Source organism: Eretmochelys imbricata, chromosome 1 (genome assembly GCF_965152235.1).
Source record: "Eretmochelys imbricata isolate rEreImb1 chromosome 1, rEreImb1.hap1, whole genome shotgun sequence".
In the NCBI taxonomy this organism is placed as follows: domain Eukaryota; kingdom Metazoa; phylum Chordata; order Testudines; family Cheloniidae; genus Eretmochelys; species Eretmochelys imbricata.
Genome location: NC_135572.1, coordinates 188438359 through 188458020, shown reverse-complemented (window position 1 = coordinate 188458020; position 19662 = coordinate 188438359). Strand labels below are relative to the sequence as shown.

General features: G+C 39.7%; 1 protein-coding gene across 2 annotated transcripts in view; it reads left to right on the top strand.

The window, feature by feature from the left end:
- CRYBG3 (crystallin beta-gamma domain containing 3) overlaps positions 1–19662 on the top strand; it is a 124895-nt gene that overhangs the window by 70966 nt on the left and 34267 nt on the right. For both annotated transcript variants that reach the window (XR_013346505.1, XM_077820452.1), the window contains exons 8-15: positions 3214–3350; positions 4785–4899; positions 6605–6640; positions 8280–8413; positions 11595–11721; positions 14538–14674; positions 16946–17072; positions 18100–18132. Coding sequence is in view for 1 of the 2 variants with exons in the window: in XM_077820452.1 (XP_077676578.1) it covers positions 3214–3350; positions 4785–4899; positions 6605–6640; positions 8280–8413; positions 11595–11721; positions 14538–14674; positions 16946–17072; positions 18100–18132 (846 nt within the window). In the remaining variant the exon portion in view is untranslated. The remainder of the gene's footprint in view (positions 1–3213; positions 3351–4784; positions 4900–6604; positions 6641–8279; positions 8414–11594; positions 11722–14537; positions 14675–16945; positions 17073–18099; positions 18133–19662) is intronic.

Below are 19662 nucleotides of genomic sequence, written 5' to 3'. Positions count from 1 at the left end.
TGTTACTGTACTGTGGGCCTCTTGGGGAAAGTGACTTCACGTTTCTCTGAAGTAATTTTACCAGAATTGCTACTTTATTGCTGACAGTTCAATAACTATCAAAATAACTTTGTGCACCAGCAAGAGAGACTTCTGTTTATTTTTGGATAATTTGTTACTGCCTCAGTGGAACCTATTAAGAGCCTTTCAATCCTGGGGAGAGGTTCTGTGCTGTACAATTGAGATACATCCTGATCCTAGGCTTCTCTGGAGGCTGAAACAGTCCCTGACATAATTTAGGGGTGGCCAACCTGAGCCTGAGAAGGAGCCAGAATTTACCAATGTACATTGCCAAAGAGTCACAGTAAAAAGTCAGCAGTGCCCCCTGCTCCCAGCGCCTCCCCCTCCCTCCCTATCAGCTGTTTCATGGCATGCAGGGGGCTCTGGTGGGTGGGGGGAGGAGTGAGGGCACTGCAGGCTCAGGGGAGGGAGCGGGAAGGGGTGGAGTGGGGGCAGAGCTAGGGGTTGAGCAGTGAGCACCCCCCAGCACACTGGAAAGTTGGCGCTTGTAGCTCCAGCCCCAGAGTCGGTGCCTGTACAAGGAGCCACATATTAACTTCTGAAGAGCCACATATTGCTCCGGAACCACAGGTTGGCCATCCTTAATTTAGATAACCCTGCGGGGCTGTCCAAGTTACATCAGCCCCTCCTTGGCCTGTGGGCCACAAAGATGCCTGAAGTCTCTGTAGTGTTGTTCCCACTCCTCTTGCCTCCTATGCTTGTGAGAGGGTCCTCAGAGAACAGCTTTACTTCTGCTGTTGTGCCTGTGCCTGGGGAATTCTCCGCACTCTGATCCAGGGCTTTTAGGGCCCCTTTATGCCACTTGGATTACAGGTTCAGAGCAGGGGAGAGGATTTCACCCTTGATGTTCTAGGCTGAGCAAAGCATTTAAACACATGCCAAACTTTTAAACCATGTAATTATTAGAGGGCTTTCCCTCAACGCTCCCACTTCCCTGGTTCTTGTCACACAGACAGCAAACAGCAAAAGACCAGAAGTCTGAAGTGCAAACAATGCAATGTTTATTGGGGTTAGTTTCCAAGCAAGCATATTCCAAAGCCCTTCACACCAGTCGGGCTTATTTCTATATGCCAATAGAGTCTGTTCCCCAGTGTTCTGTTCCCAGCTCTGACAACGCAGAGCCTTGCCTGTGTCCCTGTTCCCATCCCCCCTCCGTGCCAGCAAGCATAATTCCAATTTCCCCTCCACTTCCTGTTTGACCTGAGTTTATATAGTAGTAATATCAGCTATCATTTTACTGAAATTTAACTAACCAATCCTAACATATTGTAACATGATTCTCTAACCAATTATATCCCACTACCCTAATTAACTTACACCTAGAAAATTAATTATACAACAGACAGAAACAATTAGAGAACCAGGCAGATTAACAATAGAAAAGTGAGGGCCATAAAAATAAAACAATACAGAAATGAGGGTTTCAGAACCACAACCATTGAGAAGTGATTTCTTGCCAGACAGGATGCTATCAAACTAAGTTTTCTTTAACCATCTTAAGATCTGTTTCTTTACCTGGTGGTGATGGGCATGATCAGAACAGGATCATCTTCCTAACAGCCCAATACCATGTTATTTTGATGTGACTGATTTGGAATGTGAGGATGTGACCATATGCTTCCCAGCTTATGGCTGCCCCTGCTGCATAGCCAAAGGCCTTAGCCTAAGAACAAGGCCTCAGACTGTCCTATTGAAAGAAGGTCCATACACAGGTGGACTGTGATTAATTTTTTGTTTTTACAGCTCTGTAGCTAGCTAAGTGATAAAAATACACCTAAGTTCTTAAAGTATAGGCCTTTACAGGCAGACCTGAATATCTGTATTCTAACAGTAGTTAACTCCCTTTCACTTCAGTGCTTAACTGCTTTGCTGAATCAGGGCCTAAAAGGAAACTTTACATTGAGCTGTAGTGTGTCAAAAGCTGGGTTTTTTAAAAAAAAAGAAAGAAAGAAAAAAGAACACCACTGGTGCTACATTTTATATCTGTTGAAATTACCATAGTTAAAGACAGTCTCTGCACATTTCTTGGGAAGAACTGAGAGACTTGGCAAGCTCTTAACCAGAGCTGATAGGGTAATGGATAGGAGCACCAGTGATAAAATCCTAGTGCCCCCATCTTAACATGTACTGTATAAAGAAGCAGCATTAGGTAGCTACCTGGCACTGGAAACATTTGTTTTGGCTTTCACTTTCTTTGCCTTTCTTTGGAATGCTTCCCTTTTATTTAAAGTGACATAAAATTGAATTTACACAATTTGAGGGGGTAAGCCATATGCATTGCAAAACTTAATAACAGGCAATCCTAAATAAATTTCTAAAGCAATTATAATTGGGGCCTCGTTCCAGGAAAACATCCTTATTCAGGAGGTGTAAGTACACCCTTCAATTCCAGTGAAATCCAAGAGTTACTCATGGTTGAAGTTGAATACGTGCCCCTCCTGAAATAAAGATGGACTTAACCATGTGCTTCAATTCTTTCCTGAATTGGGATCTGGGTTTGCATGTAATATTAAATCTGGAATCTTTTTTCCTTTGATTTAAATTATTATACACTAAGCATTATACTGCTCATCAATAAGCATGCCCAATTGTAAACTGTGTAGTTAATGTTGTATTTTATTTTAGACATATTTAATGTAACTCTACACACAGTCATAATTACCTAATTTATATGATACTGAAAAGGAGCCATGTATTTGTGTGCTATTCTTAAATGAATACTTATTATAGAAAATTAGAAAGCACCACTGAATCCAAATGTAGCAAAAAGAAAATAGTGTAATATCACAACCAGTTGACTTCAATGTTTTCATCATAAAGTTGTTAAACTGAGAAGTCAGAAATACTGTATACATAGCTTCTTCTGTTGGTAAATACAATTTAATAAAAGCATATTTAGGCTGAGATTTTCAAAGAAGCCCACGAGAGAGTTAGGTGCTAAACTCCCATGGAAAGTCAGTGGAACTCTTTTAGGACTCTGAAAATTCCAGCCTTAATTTTTAAAAAGTTGTGTTGTTCTGTAGAACCCAAAGTTACTGTGTTAAGAAAAAAATGGAAATAAACATAGCTTTAAAAGGAAGGACCTATATTTCTAGCAGTACTGGCAAACTTTCCAAATGTAAATAACCTTTACAGTCTAATTTGTTTCTGCAGGATTGCAGCATTCCAGAAATAGAGTTTTGCCCACAAGCTGGCACAGAGGGGTTTCCTGTCTGCATACAGAGTGCAGTTGCCAATTTAGAAGAACTGGATGTTGAAAGCACCTTTTACATAATTGTCAAGTCAGGAGTGTGAGTATTGGAGTTCTTTACTAGTAGTTTGCAAGCTGGTGGAATGACATATCAGGAAAAAACACTTGCAGTCAAAAAGGATTTTTCTAAAGGCATGGTATTTATAAAAATAAGTTAACATAGACTCCCTAGTTTAAATTTCAGCCCAGTTCTACGATTCCTTGGTGTGCAGCTTGACTCTCTCTCAATGGCATTCTCCCTCTATTCCCCTTGTAGACCTTTCCTTGACCACCTGTATAAGTAGAGGAGGAAGCTCAGCTAGAGTCAACTTCTTGTTCACTGGAGACCGGTAGTGTCCTTTTACCCAACCACACTGTTAAAAGCATAACACTGTGTGAATTCCAGAAAACAAATACTGCCTCACTTAAGCACTCCTGAAGTGGCAACTGTACCCTTACTTTCTGTGTGGTTAGTCAGAAGGGCTATGCAATATGATCCAAATCCAGACTCCCTCACCAGTCCAGCACTTTGTGTGTTTAGCAAAGGAAATAAGTTTGTCAGGTCGGTGCATAGAACTTCCAGGTCCTTTTGTTCTAGAGTGAGATGTTTTCCTCTTTTCCAGGATCATTATGGAGTGATAGGAGTCACTCAATGGTTAGGGTTGAAGCTAGCTTCCCATTATGAATCCAGCTTCCTTGAAGCTTCACATGCAACTTCTGATCCCCAGCAGAATTTTTTTGTGAAGTTTGGAAAAAAAATTAGAAAATGAGTTTTAAAGCTATGAGGAAAGGAGAAAAGTGTCTTATCTACAGTAATTTTTGATTGCTTACAGTTTTCTAGATAGCAAGTTTTAAGCACTTGATACTCCACGTGCATATAAGCCACCACCTCCATTCTTCATCACTGTCCACTAGTCTCATATCCTACCCACTATAACCCACCTAGTCTTTCCCCATCTCACCCTTACACACACGCTTCCTTTTGACATGACAGTCTGAAGGAGGGAGCCATGCTTCAAGGATCTTAATATCAAAATAGGAGCTCCTAGTTTTGAATAAATGTAGTGAATGAACATATTCTAATAAGTCTGATGCAAAGCCCAGTGGAGTCAATGCAAAGATTTCGATCTTATTTTGAATCATCAGTTCATGATCAATTTTGATGCCGGTGTTGGTCTCCAGATATTTGTAGTCATCAGTAGTAATCTTTAGGTTTTGCTTATTCACAGTGTAACAAGATGGCCTTTTATGATAAGTGACAGATGTTTTCTTGTCTTATTTCTTCTGGATTAGACATTGAAGGAATCTTAAATTAATTTTCTAAGATTGTTGCAACACATTCAAAATCCTAATGTTTAAATATATTTTGTAGTTAAGATACTTTATGTATCTGGTGCATATTGTCTAGCCCTGATGGATACAATCAAGAAAAGAATGTACACTCTTAACATATTTAATTGTTTTAAATAAGTCATTTTTTCTCTTATTGCTTCAGATGGCTTGCCTATTCAGACCTTAATTACAAGGGAGAGATGATAGTTTTGGAAGAAGGCAACTCACTATCTGAAATTTCTGCAGCAGATGTGAAATCTCTGCGTCCCCTAAAAATGGTGAGGACGTTGTGATTCTCTGAATGATGCACCCCATTTAATGATTCAGTCTAAAGATAACTTTGAGTTGAATATTCTCTTTACAGTTTTTTAGAGATTTTTGCATTTGTAACGTACATGTCATGCAGTGATGTATTACAGTGCGTTTGCCAGTCATCTGAAAAGTTGCTATGCTCCCACATCTGCACATTTAGAGCTCCAAAATAAGTCTGGGAAGGCTGTATTACTTGGCACTGGGAGAAGAGATAGGTGCGTGTTTGCAGCTCATACCTCTTTTTCAAGTGGGTCAAATCAGAGCAGTCCAAGATTTGGGAAAGTTAAATTTGGGATTTCATATTCCCCATGTTTAGGAGTTTTTGGATGTAGACTGTAGGTGTGGTCTATTATAGATACAAAATTCGGATCCAGTTCTGTGTTTTTGGTCCATCTGCAGTTTGGATGTGGTGGTGATGAACTGTGATGTTGCAACACATTGACAGTGCAGATTGTGACAGCAAATTTCTATAGAGGTATAATATTCTTCCTATTTTCTTTTCAATGCAAACTTCCAGAGCTTTGGGAATGCTCAAGTCAGAGAGGAACACCTGATAAATGCCGTAGGACACCTTAGTAAAAGAACTTGTGTCAAGAGGATGAGGATTAAGTGCCTCTTTAAATAAGACCAAAAGTTGTGCCTTTAGAGTTGTGCAGTTTTTGTTGGAACCAACAACAACTGGTTATAAAAGGTTCTTCAGAAAACCTTTGCATACTGGTACAGCTAGAATCTGCTGCAGGTGCCAGGTCAGAAGAAGAAAGAACAGATGTAAACTGCTTGGTAGTCCTCCTGTGACTATGCATTGCATAGCAATCTTGATACACAGGCAGCCTAATACTCCTTTGGTGGACAGCTTGTGGATATAAACAGGGAAAGGGATGGATACAGATACAATGGCACATAGCTTTAATGTGTACATAAAGATTCCAAAGGGAGATTTTCAAAACTACAAGGGACAGTTACATGCCCAGCTCCCACTGAAAGTCAGTGTGAGTTGTCCACCTGCCTTCCAATTGTGCCTTTGAAAATCTCTCCCCTGTTCTCCAAATATGTTGACGGATTACAACAATCCTTGACTACTGTTTCCAGAGCTGGAACATTGTGCCATGTTGTGTCTCCCTTCACAGATGGCTTACATTGTTCTCATTCCTGGGAATTTACCCTTCAGCCTGTGTTCTGGTGAAATAAGTTTTGATATAAATAACTTTTTGGTATATGATCCCTACTGCTTTAAGAAAACTTGTAAAATATGTGGTACAGTTTTAAAAGTTACTTTAATATTTTTTAATCTGATCAGTAGTATAAGTGAATGACATAAGTAGTAAATACTTGGATCTGTAGTGCAAGTAAAGACAAACATGTATAAAGTATTTTGGTTTTTTTATTCATTTATTTTTATTGGTTTTATTTTATTTTATTTGGTTTTATTTTTTATTTATTACTATTTTTATTATTATTTTTAAACATTCTAATTTCGTAGATCATTTTTATACGTGTTCCTTGGTTTTGTGAATTATCAATGTATTTAAATGTCAATTAGATTCAACACAGACTAGAATTATCTAGTATAGCTGCAAGAACTGCATACTTCTCTAGGGTTATAAAATGTACACATATGGAAATAAATTTCAGATTTTATGTAATTATTTATTTATGTATTTTATATCTTAGGGTGGACTAAAGGTACAAATGCCTATGAATGTTAAGGTAAGTACCGAGCATGCTGCCAGTAAAAGATTCTGTCACAGAGAGACCCTGATTTAAGACTATTACCTTTTCTTAGTGAGGGATATACCTCTTCTCTATTGTCTGTGGAATATTAGATTAGGCATTCTGCATCTGCCCGCTTCCTAAAAAAATTCTGTGATGCTACACAGCCCAGGAGTTACATGTGCTTTGTGAGACATAAAAGCTGTGGCAGGATTTTTTTTCCAAGAAAACTGAATGTCAGTTATCTGTAGAAGAATTTTAAAGGAAGTATAGTCTGAAGTGAGTTTCTCCTGGTTGACACATCCACAGGCATCAGTGAATAAAGGACCTCTGTAAATCAAATGTCTACTTCACCACATTGGAAAAATAAGAGAAAGGAAATACACTCTCTCCTCTCCACCTCTTCCCACCCCCACTGCAAGAGTCAAATCATGATAGGGAGGGCCCATCTTCTGGAGCACATTGGTGTGTGTGTGTGATTGGAGTCCAGTTGGAGGGTGGGAAGGGAGGCCAGAAACGTTTTTCTTTGCTTTTGCTCTACCCCTTGCAGTTCCTCTCAGAAACATATATGGCCCCAGTTAACTTATTAAAAAAAAGGTCTGTGGCCTGGCCATTTGCATGCCAGAGCCATACCCGTAAAAGGGAGTTACTCCAGCACACAGTGCATGTGACGCTGGTGAAGGGTGAACAGGTGAATCCAGAATGAGGAACTGTGCAATGCAAGAGGTAAGGAACCCATAGAATTTTCCTGCACTGAGGCAGCTCTTCAAATCCAACAAATTCTGATAGGGTTGTTTTGTTTGTTTGGTTTGTTTTTTTAACTGTACATCCAATAGAGGCTGTCCTGTTCCTCTATTCATGTCTATCAGCCACAGATTGCTTGGCTGGGAAGGCCTTGGATATTTTATGCTGGATCAGGCTTATGGTGTCTCATTATCACTCAGCTCTAATGAAACTCTATGAATCTAGAGTATTTCATGGATTTTAAACATATGGGGTGAGATTCTCACCCCCGCTTGCTTCTTTACACTGAATGAAAAGGGCTGGAGCAGCATAAAGGAGCTCTAAGAGCCCCAGATCCAGCTTTGAGAGAATTCCCGCAGCACAGGATTTGAGGAACATAGTCGTAAGATTGCTCTCTTCGAACACTCTTGCAAGCCTCAGTATAGGCAGCCTGGGAGGGGCGTGCTGGGGCTAGCAGCACTGCAGAGATTCTAAGTGGCCTGGGGAAGCTGCCTTTACTTAGGGCTTCTCACATGGAAAATTGTATCAGAGTAACTGTACTGTTTTAGTTATACTGGTATAACTCCGCATGTGGCCACTCTTGTTCAGGTATAGGTGTCCACACAGGCAGTTATAGTGATATAATTACATTGGTATAACTATACTGGTAAATTTTCCTGTGTAGACAAGCCATTAGACAGCCTGCTAAGGCTGTCAAAATCATACCAGGGCTTCTCCAGACCCTAGAGCAACCTGCAATCGGGAGGGCTCAGAAGGCACTGCACAGAATTTCCACCACGGTGGCTGCTGAGAAAAAAATTGCATTCCTGGGCAATGCTGCACTATATGTGTCAAATTTAAGATTACTAAAAGTTAAAGTACTAAATACATTGTTTCAAACCACATTCTCCAGATATTAATATATGAGAGAAAACATTTTGGAGGATGGGCCAAAGAGCTTTCTGGAAACATTGATACTGTCCCAGCACTCTTTAGAAGTGATGAGGATTTCCAGGGAATTGGATCAATACGTGTCATTGGTGGAGTGTGAGTATATTTCATTTTTGTATTTAGTGTTCTCTGTAAATAGATAAATGACAAATTACTCTCTCTATAAGTAATCTAATTACAATCAAGGTTTCCAAAAATAGCCCTAGGATAAACCACAAACATTTATGCCCCTTTGTGGCAGGAGTGGGATGGGGTGTTGGAACCTCGCCCCTTCCCGGTTCCCATGCCCATCTCTCTGTTGCGGTCTCCGGTTGCGGCCTAGTGGCCTCCTTCCACGCAATCACCCTTGGACGGCGAGGTAGTGCAGCCTATTGGCTGGAGTCCAGGTAACTCACCGCATATGTTGGGGCAGTTTGGCCCAGTGGCCAGAATTCATATAAATCTCTCCGCGCTTTGGAGCAGTGTCGTCTAATGGCCAGAGTCTATACAATCCCCCTTGCAAGTGGGGTAGTGCGGCCTAGCAGCCAGAGTCCATAGGATTCCCATGATGCAGGTGAGTGGTAGGGGGACCCGGGCCTGCCCTCTCCACCGGGTCCTGACCCAGGGCCCTGGTAGTGGCAAGCTCCCCTTGCCACCAGCTCGGGGGGGATCTGCCCGCAACACGCCGAGTGTCTGTGTGGCTCTAATGCTGTTTGCCTCTAAAGCTTCCCTGGGTCACTTCCTACCATAAACGCCAGGTTCTCTGCTTCGGGGGATCCTCCGATCTGTTCCCCTCCTGTGACGTCCTCCGTCTGGGTATCAGGGTGCATCCCGGCTTGGCTGGCCTCCGGATCCTGGTGCTCCAGCTGTCCCTCCTCAGGAGCTGGCAGTGTGCCTCCCTCCCTTATGGCAGTCCGCTCAGACTGAGCAGCTCTGCAGGCTTTTATACCTGTTCTCCAGTTGGAGAATGCCCAGCAGAGCTTCTGGGGCGGGACTTCCTCTGCTAGGAAGGAAGGGTTAACTCCTGTGGTGCCAGTGCGAGGCTGCTCTGCCCCATCACAGTCTTGGAACAAACATTTGTGGAGTGTCTATACTAACATATGAAAATGCGTTAAATAACAAGGTAATTGGTAATCAGTTAAGGTGAGTTAAATATAGTATAGACAATATCTTTTGTGGGCAGGGGAAGGAATGGATTGACCTTTTTTTTTTTTAATCTTAAGTCTTGTCTTCACTAGGAAAAAGGGTATGTGTTTAACTTGTGTTAGGTAATACGTGGTAACTGACACAAAGTAAAATCCTAGTGCAGACAAGGCAGTTTGTAGTTTTCACATGAATTAACAGGTTGAAGTAAACCTTAGATTCCATACTCATCCATTTGATCTACTAACTCATGTAAAAGCTGAAAGGGCATCATCTTCACTAGGATTTTACCATGTGTCAGTTATCATGCCTTTGCTAAAATGAGTTTACAACACACCTTTCTTTTCCTAGTGAAGATGTACCTGGGATTGATTCTGCATTGTTCTGCCTATTATGTAGTCATTTACAGTTGTGCAAAGTGGGTGTAAAAAGCTACCATTCCGATTTGGTAGCATTTTAGCCTCACTTTCCAGGGTTATATAAATGGTTATCTAACATCTAGAGACTGAGGATATGTCTACACTAGAAACACTACTGTGGCACAGCTGCGGTGTTGGAGTGTAGATACTTAGTACAGTGAAGAAGGGGTTTTCCCATCACTGTAATAAATTCATTTCTCCAACAGATGGTAGCTAAGTTGACAGTGTCTGTATCGGGGCTCAGGTTGGCTTAATTACATAGCACAGGGCATGACATTTTTCACAGCCCTGTGTAATGTAGTTATGCCAACCTAATTCTTTAGTGTAGAACAGCCCTGAGAGAATCAGGCCTTTGGTGCATATCCCACAGCTCTGTATAACAACTAACCAACTCACTGTTCCTTCAACCCCACCAAGATCTGCCACTTTATCTAACAGTGCATGAAAAGCCTATAAAATGAAGGTTTCTGCTAGAGAGATCAGCAGTGAAATAGCTAGCAATGACATTACAATTGTCAAGGTTTCCTAGTTAACTCCCAGTAAAATGACTGGGATGGTATGCACTTATGCAGTTATTATGTCATGTTGTTTGGAGGGTTTGACAATCACTACATTCATAGAAAACTTAAATGTCAATACCTAAAGACACTACTCAAAGACATTATGGACCAGTTCTCTGGAAAACTTGATATTTTAAAAGTTATCCTTCTGTCTAGTGTATGGGGTTATTTATTTATTTATTTATTTTTACAATAATTTGAACAGCTGAACTAATCTAAACCAAATGTTATCAAAAAGAAATCCATTTTTGTCTGCCAAACTGCAGCCCTGACAAAATTTGTACAGCAGTTGTAAATCCTGGCAGGAAAGTTTTAATGAAAGAAATACTCAGAGCCTTTGCCATTGTCGTATGAGCTGGTGTTGCTATAATGTGCATATTGTAAACTCTGTCTTGAATATTAAAGCTTAACTGACAGTACTTGAGTGTACATTCTTATTTTTAAAATATCTTGTAAGTTTGATTAGTCTAATTTGAATGGGAACTTTTAATTCCACATCACTTTATAGCACAACTTTTGGAAGCCTTATAAAGCTTCTTGTGCTATTGTGCACTTTTTCAAAGTAAAATTCATTGAGGACACTCAAAATTGATGCAGAAATTTATTTTTAATCCAGTCTTATCTATTCAGAATATTTTAAAATGGTACAATTCCCTGCTTTGCAAATCAAAAGTATTTTACATATGCATTATTTTTATGCATGTTCTATTTTATTGGATTTAGTAGTATCTCTTGGTTAGAGTAGAGGACACTGACTCCATAGAAGTCAATGGGAGTTTTGCCATTGACTACAACATGGCCAGGATTTCACACTGTGTCAGCATTCCCTGCTTCAACTGATAACTCTCTGCATGACCCTTAAGGTTCTAGCCATTACATTTACGAAAATGTGTTGAAATGCACTATCAGACTATGATAGAAACATTTTTCAGGAGTGTTGGTGCATTACACAAGTAAACTATTGTTGGAGATGACATAATAAAATGGAGTATTGATCCACAAAGAATGCTTGGTTGGTCTGTGTTGTAATCTGAAATAACAAGCATTGCTTTGTTCCTCAACTGAGGTTGTGATATTTATCTTAGGAATTTATGATGTTCTTTTCTCCTTTTATTCTTGGTATGATGCTGTTGTACTTTTTCCTCTAATTGTTTTCTTTCCTTGTGGTTACTTTAGATGGGTTGCCTATGAAAAGGAACGATATAAAGGCCGTCAGTACCTGCTGGAGGAGGGAGATTATGAAGATGTGCACTCATATGGGGGAATTAGCAGTGCCCTGTTGTCTTTTCGGTTCCTACAGGCTGTAAGTACCACTCCTGATTTGCTAATCTGTTTCTTGCTTCACTCTTTTTTCCATTTAATTGGAGTTAAACATGGATTCATAGATCAAAAGAGAGATTATTTTTTCATTCATTTTTGTGAGGTCACCTCATGTTTGGTTGTTTCCCATCCCTCCCCCCACCCAACCACATGCTTGCAGAAAAATCTCCTTTTTTCTTTTTTTTCGGCACTCCAGTCTGTACAATGAAAATTACAGTGTTTTGTGGAGAATGATATAGGTTCTAGGAGGTCCTTCTTCAAGAAAAGAATGTATAATATTACAAAATTCCTTGCCCTGTTACAGAATTTTCCAAACCCCTCCATACAAGAAATGTCACTTTTTAAGAGTGAGACGATGCATCTTTGTCCTTGTTTGACCCCATCACTGTAGTATCTGAATGTCTTTTGTGTGCTGCCTCAACCACTTCGTATTTTTTGGAAAGTATGGTGCTTCTGAACATGTGCTGCATTGCTCTGTCTTGCTTTTGTTTGTAGTTGCTGATTTTCTCGGCAATGGTGCAAAACTACATAGGGTGCAGGTTCCTGTTTCAGCTGTTTAGCCTCTAGAATAAATACGAAAGTGTGATTTACTTATGTGTAGTAGTTCTTTATTAACATAAAATAGCTTCTCAACACAGTGGCTGTTGCAAGCCTTACCACGGTATTACACTCTGCCTCAGTGATTTTGTGCCAGAAGATTTTGGCCGTGAAAATTATCATAGTGAGAAAATTCCTGTAACTAAGATGTTGTTAGTAGGGATGATGATGAAGTACCAGTGAAAACTGAGCCACAGTCTGATATTGAAAGAAATCTTGGATACTTCATGGATTAGAAGGACATGGGATTAGAACATCTTTCACTTCCTTTCTTCAAGTATGCTTCTATTTAATTTAAAAAGAAACTTTGTAAGCAGCTGTAAAAGACTGTTTCCTTCTGAGAATTGAAGAGCAGCCACTGTAAGATTACATATTGCAATGCACTATCCCATGAGCCAGCAACATTCGTTACAATGGTGGCACAACTTGGCAGGTCTATCACATAACAAGTGTAGTGCTTATTGTACAGATAATGTGAAAATAGGACTTTTTTTAGAGCAATGACATCTCCTGCAAAGAAGGGTCTGCTAGCTTTGCTGGGATTGATAGAACCTGCATTTCAGTATATTTTTCCGCAGCTTTCTGAAAAAAGGTCTCAGAAAAACACCAGAGGAAAAATGTTTGATATTCACCGCTGAAGTTCTAGGAATTTTTTGTTTTAGATTTAGGCATGAAGTATTGTAGTCTGTACCCACTTCAGATATCTATTTAGCACATATTTGGACACTTGAAAAGATATGATATTTATAGGGAAAAAGTGTAACTGTTACTATATTCTGATATACAATATTACTGATGTAAACTGTTCTGTTTCTTGTTGTGAAATGGAGATTTACCTAGCAATTCTCTTGTTGCACATATAAAGATTCAAAATATATGTGGAATGCTGTAGGTGTATTACACATGTGGACAGATCTTTAGATTGATGCTACCGTATTTACAGTAATCTTTGAAGTTGCCCCAAAGAGAATTAGATTTTTCCTAGGCTTATATATTAGCCTTTGTGACAAGGTAAGCATCTCTACATAGCTTAATGCAGGGAGGAGAAACTTCAGCAGAGTTGAATTTAAGGAGTTCTCAGGAAGGAAGGAAGGGACCATTTCTGAGGGACTAGGTTGAAGTAGGGAGTTGGGACTTCGTTGAGTCTGTTAGAATTTAAACAAACAAAAAAGTGAAACCAGCTGGTAATTTTTCACTGTCCAAGCAAAGAGTGGATTACAAAATAGTGAACTGGCTAACTAGTTAAAAATAAATAGGACTTTTAAAACTGAGTTTGATTGAATAATCTAAAGCTGTGTTAATAACATGGCAAAGGGAATATATTAGTTTTTAAAATATAGGGCCATATCATCCAGCCCTATTAAAAAAAAAATTGCGGGAGGAATGAAAGGGGAGGAGTCTTCACCAAGGTTCCCATAGCCAAATCTTTTCCCCAGATTACTGTTACATCAGAGTTGATCACTTGTGTTCCTGCTGGAAGGATAGAGTTGCATCCCAGTCCCTCCTCTGCTCCATGCATGCAACGTAGAACCCAAAGACTCCTCCATTCAAAGGAAGGGTGGTGCTAGAGAGGTATCTGACTCTTCCTTTCTGTGCAAGCATGGGGAAGATCCTTGAGTTCCTTAGCACCTAAATCCCTTTTGAAAGGGGGCCTCACTTGGCATGCCTAAGGCCCTGGTCTACATCTAAAACTTAGGTTGACCTAGCTACATTGCTCAGGGCTTTGAGAAATGTACACCCCTGAGAGACTTAGGCCCCAGTATAGGCACCACTACCATTGTCCTAGTTATTGCCTCTTGAGGGGGTGGATTTACTGCAGTGACAGAAAAACCCCTTCTTATCAATGTAGCAAGTGTCTACAGTATGGCACTACCACGGCACAGTTGCTGTGCCATAGCTGTGCAACTGTAGTGTAGACAAGCCCTTAGCTGAATGCCTTGTATTCACTCAAGTGCTTTTGAAAATGTTATTCCTAGGCTACAATTCTTCCCTCTAATGCGGTTATAGATTCACCTTGCCTCATCCATACTAGCATTAAAACAACATAGTGGAACATGAATGCCCCTAAATGTGGGGCCTCTGCTTGCACATAGTTATGCTCGCATTGTGAACAGTCCCATGGAATCCTTTGCTAGGTTGTATGTAATAAGCTGCTGCTAAATTGTTAAGATATTTATCCTAACTTTCAGCATTGCCTTTTAGGATTTCATCGAGTCATCAGTCATGCTTTTTGATTCAGATGAAGAAGATGGTAAGGTCATGGTCAATCAAGATATTCCTGATTTGGAGCAGGCTGGGTTTGGCCAGGAGATGAGATCAATTCATGTGAAAAGTGGAGTGTAAGTCTACTGCAAACGTGTATGAGATGTTCTTTGAATGCAATGATTAAATGATTTGCTAGTGCACAGTGTTTTCAGATGTCTAATTTGTCATGATGTATTTCAAATGATTGAAGAAGAAAGATAAACATTTGGGGGCTGCGGGAACAATCTTTGTGTTTTCTCAGATAGAAAATGTCAGTGTCTCTCCTATGTATCTTGCTCTTCTGCTCTGCATTCTTTGCAGAGGGTTTTACTTGTTTTTTGTTTGCTTTTTTGGCTTGTGGGTCCTGACCTTCAGGGATCTCTTGGAACCGCACCACTTCGAACGCTCCCTATTACTACATCAATACTCAAATAAGAATATGGACAAGCCCGATAGTTTACTTAGGTTCAGTTTTTGCTGCTGGTCTCTCTCTCTTCCCAAGCCAGCTAGAGTGTCAGTCCTGCAGTGGGATCCAGATAGGCACACCCTTGTATCTGCATGGAGCCCATTGACTTTAGTGGTGCTCAGCATGGGTTCAGGGGTCTGTGTGCATGGATCTCATTGTAGAACTGCAGCAGGATCTAGAGCAGGATTAGCTGCAGAGGTAATGTATTTAGGAAAAAAGGATGTGTCCCACCATTCAACAGCCACCTATGTGGACTGTTAAATAGACTATAATGTTGGATTCCAAATATTGTTAAAGTTCTCTCAGTCCTTGTCAGTTGATAGTGATAGTAACACTATCACATGACTGCATTTCACAGATGTAGGGCCTGATTCTGCAGCCCTTACTACTGTTACTTCATTGTGCCTAATTTGTATCAGTATGTGTTGGAGAATTGCTAAGAACCACCACAAATCTTACCAAGCAAGTCTGATAGATTGCTAAGAAGCATCAAAAGACTCACCACCTTCCACTCCAAATGCAATGTGCGTTCCTTTGACTTTTCTTTTGGTAAGAGAAATTCATAGGACAATGTACCTATATTATAGTAAATTGAATTTCGAAAACAACCACTCAGTTTCCTCTGGAGAAAGGGAATGAGGAACAAAACCATGTGTCACAGATGTTAGCTAAGCTGCTTAATGCACTGCTATGGATGACACTTAGATACTGTGGTGATGAGTCCTATATAAAGACGTGAATAGAACAGAGTAGATTGGGCCCATGGTTTGTATCCTGTTTGTTTACAAATTTTTTGGAAATGATTCTTATCTGTTTTTCATAAGTTAATTTTTGTTCACTATGCTTCCCCTCCTGTCATAGGAGAAGACTCCTCCCATCTCCCCCTTTATTTCCTCTCCTTCCTTGAGTCCTATGTTGTAATTACTCTTTCTTCAGGAGAGGATGCTTCCTCCGAGGTTCATCAGCCATTTGTATAGTTCCAGCCATCTCATGGCAGCTTGAAGCTCATTTAGTTCAGTTTGAAGTGTTTTATCTGGTTCCTTTTTAGGTTACTAATTTGCTGGGTTGTGCCAGTAGCTTTCAGCTTTTTTAAATATAAAGCACTGAAGTAAGTTTCTTGCGGGGGGGAACCCACACAGCATAAAGAATTACACAGACTCTGTAAAAGTGAACATGTCAGTAATGTGTCCATGCTCTCACTCTTTGTTGTTTCAGAGTAGCAGCTGTGTTAGTCTGTATTTGCAAAAAGAAAAGGAGTACTTGTGGCACCTTAGAGACTAACAAATTTATTTGAGCATGAGCTTTCATGAGCTACAGCTATAAACATTTTTGGCTTGCCTTGGATTTTGTAATCAAATGCAAGGGGAAGAAATACAAATGAATTACCAATCATTGCAAGAGTCCCTTTATCTCTTCCTGCCAAGACTTCCTCACTTGCTTCCATTCTTTCCTTAGAATAATCTGACTTGAAGAGTTGGAAGGGAGCCCTGTCTGGGAGCTAGGTGGGAAGGTAAAGGTTGAGGGAGCAGAGAGTGACTCAGATATTTGACAGTTGAATATCTAGCCTCTTGGCTTCCAAGCAATCTCTTATTTCATGCTGAGAAATTATCTGAGAAGGGGGAGAGAGAGATCTAATGCTGCAAAGATTTCTCAAGAATATTTGTGTAGACAAATAAAAAGTAGAAAATCAGGAGTGTGCCGGGTTTGTGATTCACGTTGCCTGTTACCACAAGACATGTTTTACAATCTGTTTAATTTCATATCAGGTGGACAGGTAAAGCATTTAAAAACCTTCTGGAAAGTTTTCTATTTAAGGTTAACTTACTGATAACTTTTTGTAGTGCCATATTGAAAAATAGGATTGTGTATCACAGTTCATTTCTTGTGTGTCACTCCTCAGGTGGGTTGCATATCGGCAGAAATATTTCTGTGGAGAACAATATATACTGGAAAAAGGAAAATATAAATGCTTTTTAGACTGGGGAGGATCCAGTGAAACCATCATGTCAATTCGTCCCATTAAGTTGGTGAGTTACCGTAATTCATCAAAAAGAAAATTAAAAAAGCAACAAGAATTCAGAACTCTGGTGATACAATGATTTTATTGTGCAGGGTAGGTAATGAAGCTAACTTGTCTATTCAATTGATGAAAGGTTAGAAGAAAAGATCATTACAGAATTCAAGGAAACTGCTAATTATGGGGACTGAATCTCCCGTTTATTCTGCAGTGCAAACTCTGTATCAACCCAACCCCCAACAAGAAAATGCTAGAAAAACTCTACAAGGAGAACATCAGTTTCCAGTCCCCTTAGCATATTATGTCCACAAATGGAACATTCTGGCCCTAAATACCTAATTTACCACAAAACATGCCTATTGCCTTATTGATAACTTGTCATGTATTTTAATCCTTTAACTTTCCTGTATTACTGTCTGCTAAAACTGAGCTATAGCTTATTGTTTTCTTCCTTTCTTTTCTATTTCAATCCAGAAAAATAAAAAGGCAACTTGCCCAGATAGATTAATTCCAGGACTCCTAAAGCCCTACTGTAAAATAAACAAACCCAACCACCAATATAATAAATGACACTGCATCCACAACTCGGAAAGCTAGAAAGGAAATTGAACTTGTTTAACCTTTCTTGAATGGAAATGACAGATGCATTGCAGGGTAGTGATGGTGAGAGAGAGAAGGTTCTGCCTCCCAGTCTCTCAGATTCTCTCTCAATAAGGAATTGGTATAAACCAAACACTTTTAAACCAGTTTGAGTGCCTACACAAAGGGGTTGCTCTGACTCTGTAAATGGGTTTCTAAGCAGTTAATTATATTGGTGGAAGTTTAATGTGTGGACAAGGCCTAAGCTAACAGAGAGCCAACCATGAGCCAATATCCTCCTAATTTCATAGAGACGTGGGGAGGGAAATGTGCCAGGAGTATAATACCTATTAATGAATTTCAGCCCCAGAATTCCTAAAAAAGTTTAAAAGGTTCTTTAAGGGATTTGACTGCCTGTTAAAAAATAATTGTAATGTTCATATTATATTAATATGCAGGAACCACTTGGAAAGAATGAGCCTCCACATTTGGTAAGTTCACATCCTATAATGCCATTTCTAGGAGTAAATTGCATATTATTAAGCACACATGCTTTATGTTGAATTTCTCCCCAGCTGTCTCAGATAAGAACTTCACTATCTACTGTACAGTGACAAAGCCACCTCTTACTTGAGGAAACCAGTAGACACATAGAGGCTAAGTTAGCCAACAATCTCATTCATTGTGGTGTTCCTGTTCACACCCATTTTTGTTGTGTCCCCATAGTGCCATCCGCTCAATAGGCTTGGGGTCACTTTGGCTCTGTATCACCATTTCTTTTCATGTTTTTTCTTTCAGTCTCTCTCTGCCTGTAAGGAAATTCACAGTCACACTCATTTACCTTTCTCTACTTGGGATATTGTCTTTGCATTGTAATTAATCCGTCCCACTTTGTTACTGTAACTTCTTAATATCTGAAGTGCAGAATTGTGAAACTTGAACTGCAGAAAACTATTTACAAACCCACACACAATTAGCTACCTGCCATTTGTTTTCCTACAGTGCTGTTTTAAAAAATATATTCTATTTTGGCAATTCTGCAGTTTGTATCTACACTTCCTGTGTGATGGCGTGATGAGGGCAGTTTTGCTAATTACTTTCAAAAGTACATGACCTTTGCTGTAGCTGTAGTTCCCAGCTCGTTCTCAGCTTCCCTACCCTTCCCCCCCCCCCACACACACTAAGTCTGACTGAGCACACACTAGTGATTTAATAATATAAAGGAGAGCCCTTTATAGCAAATCCTAATATAAAGTTAAACATAATTTTAGTGAAATTCTATGACAATACGGCTTCATTATAAGAGGATTTCACTGTAGCATGTTTTTGTTTTCAGAGTGGCTTAGTTTGGGTTTCTGTTTTTTATCAGAATTTTTATAAGATTATGTTAAATCCATAATAACATTCTTGTATGTAATATTTCTAAATTTAGAAACCTCTTCACATGCACATGCTCATCCAGAATCCTTATCTGCTAAGGGTTCTCCTCTAACAGAGCATATCTCAGTTTCCTTATATTTAGTTTGACTTCTCTCCTCCCTTCATTAGGCATTCTTTGTCCACAAAGAAATATTAGTTGTTAACGTTGTACCTTTGGGAAGAGGAGTGCAGTGGGATATGAACGGTAGAGTTCTCTCTCTCTCTCTCTGTGTCACTTTTAATAAAGAAAACTTTAGAAAATCCCATATAAAGATACATGTTTTAATAGCCCGAAAATCTAGTTTAAGATATCTTAACTATTTTATCATCTAGATAGGATTTTCAGTATCCTTATTGCTCATACTTTTGTGTTATACACACCAACACATGGAAAATGTACACATTACATTACTTAAGACAGCCTGACCACACCCTTTTCTTTACTCCAAGTATGTTCAGGTTCTAAAATGTTTATGATTTACTCAGGCTTGCAGGAAATGTTTGCTGTCTAACGACATAAATGGTGTATTACTTTAGTCTTAAACACTGATTTCCCGCCAGACATATTCATTTGGGTGTTTGCAGCCAAAGCCAAAGAATCC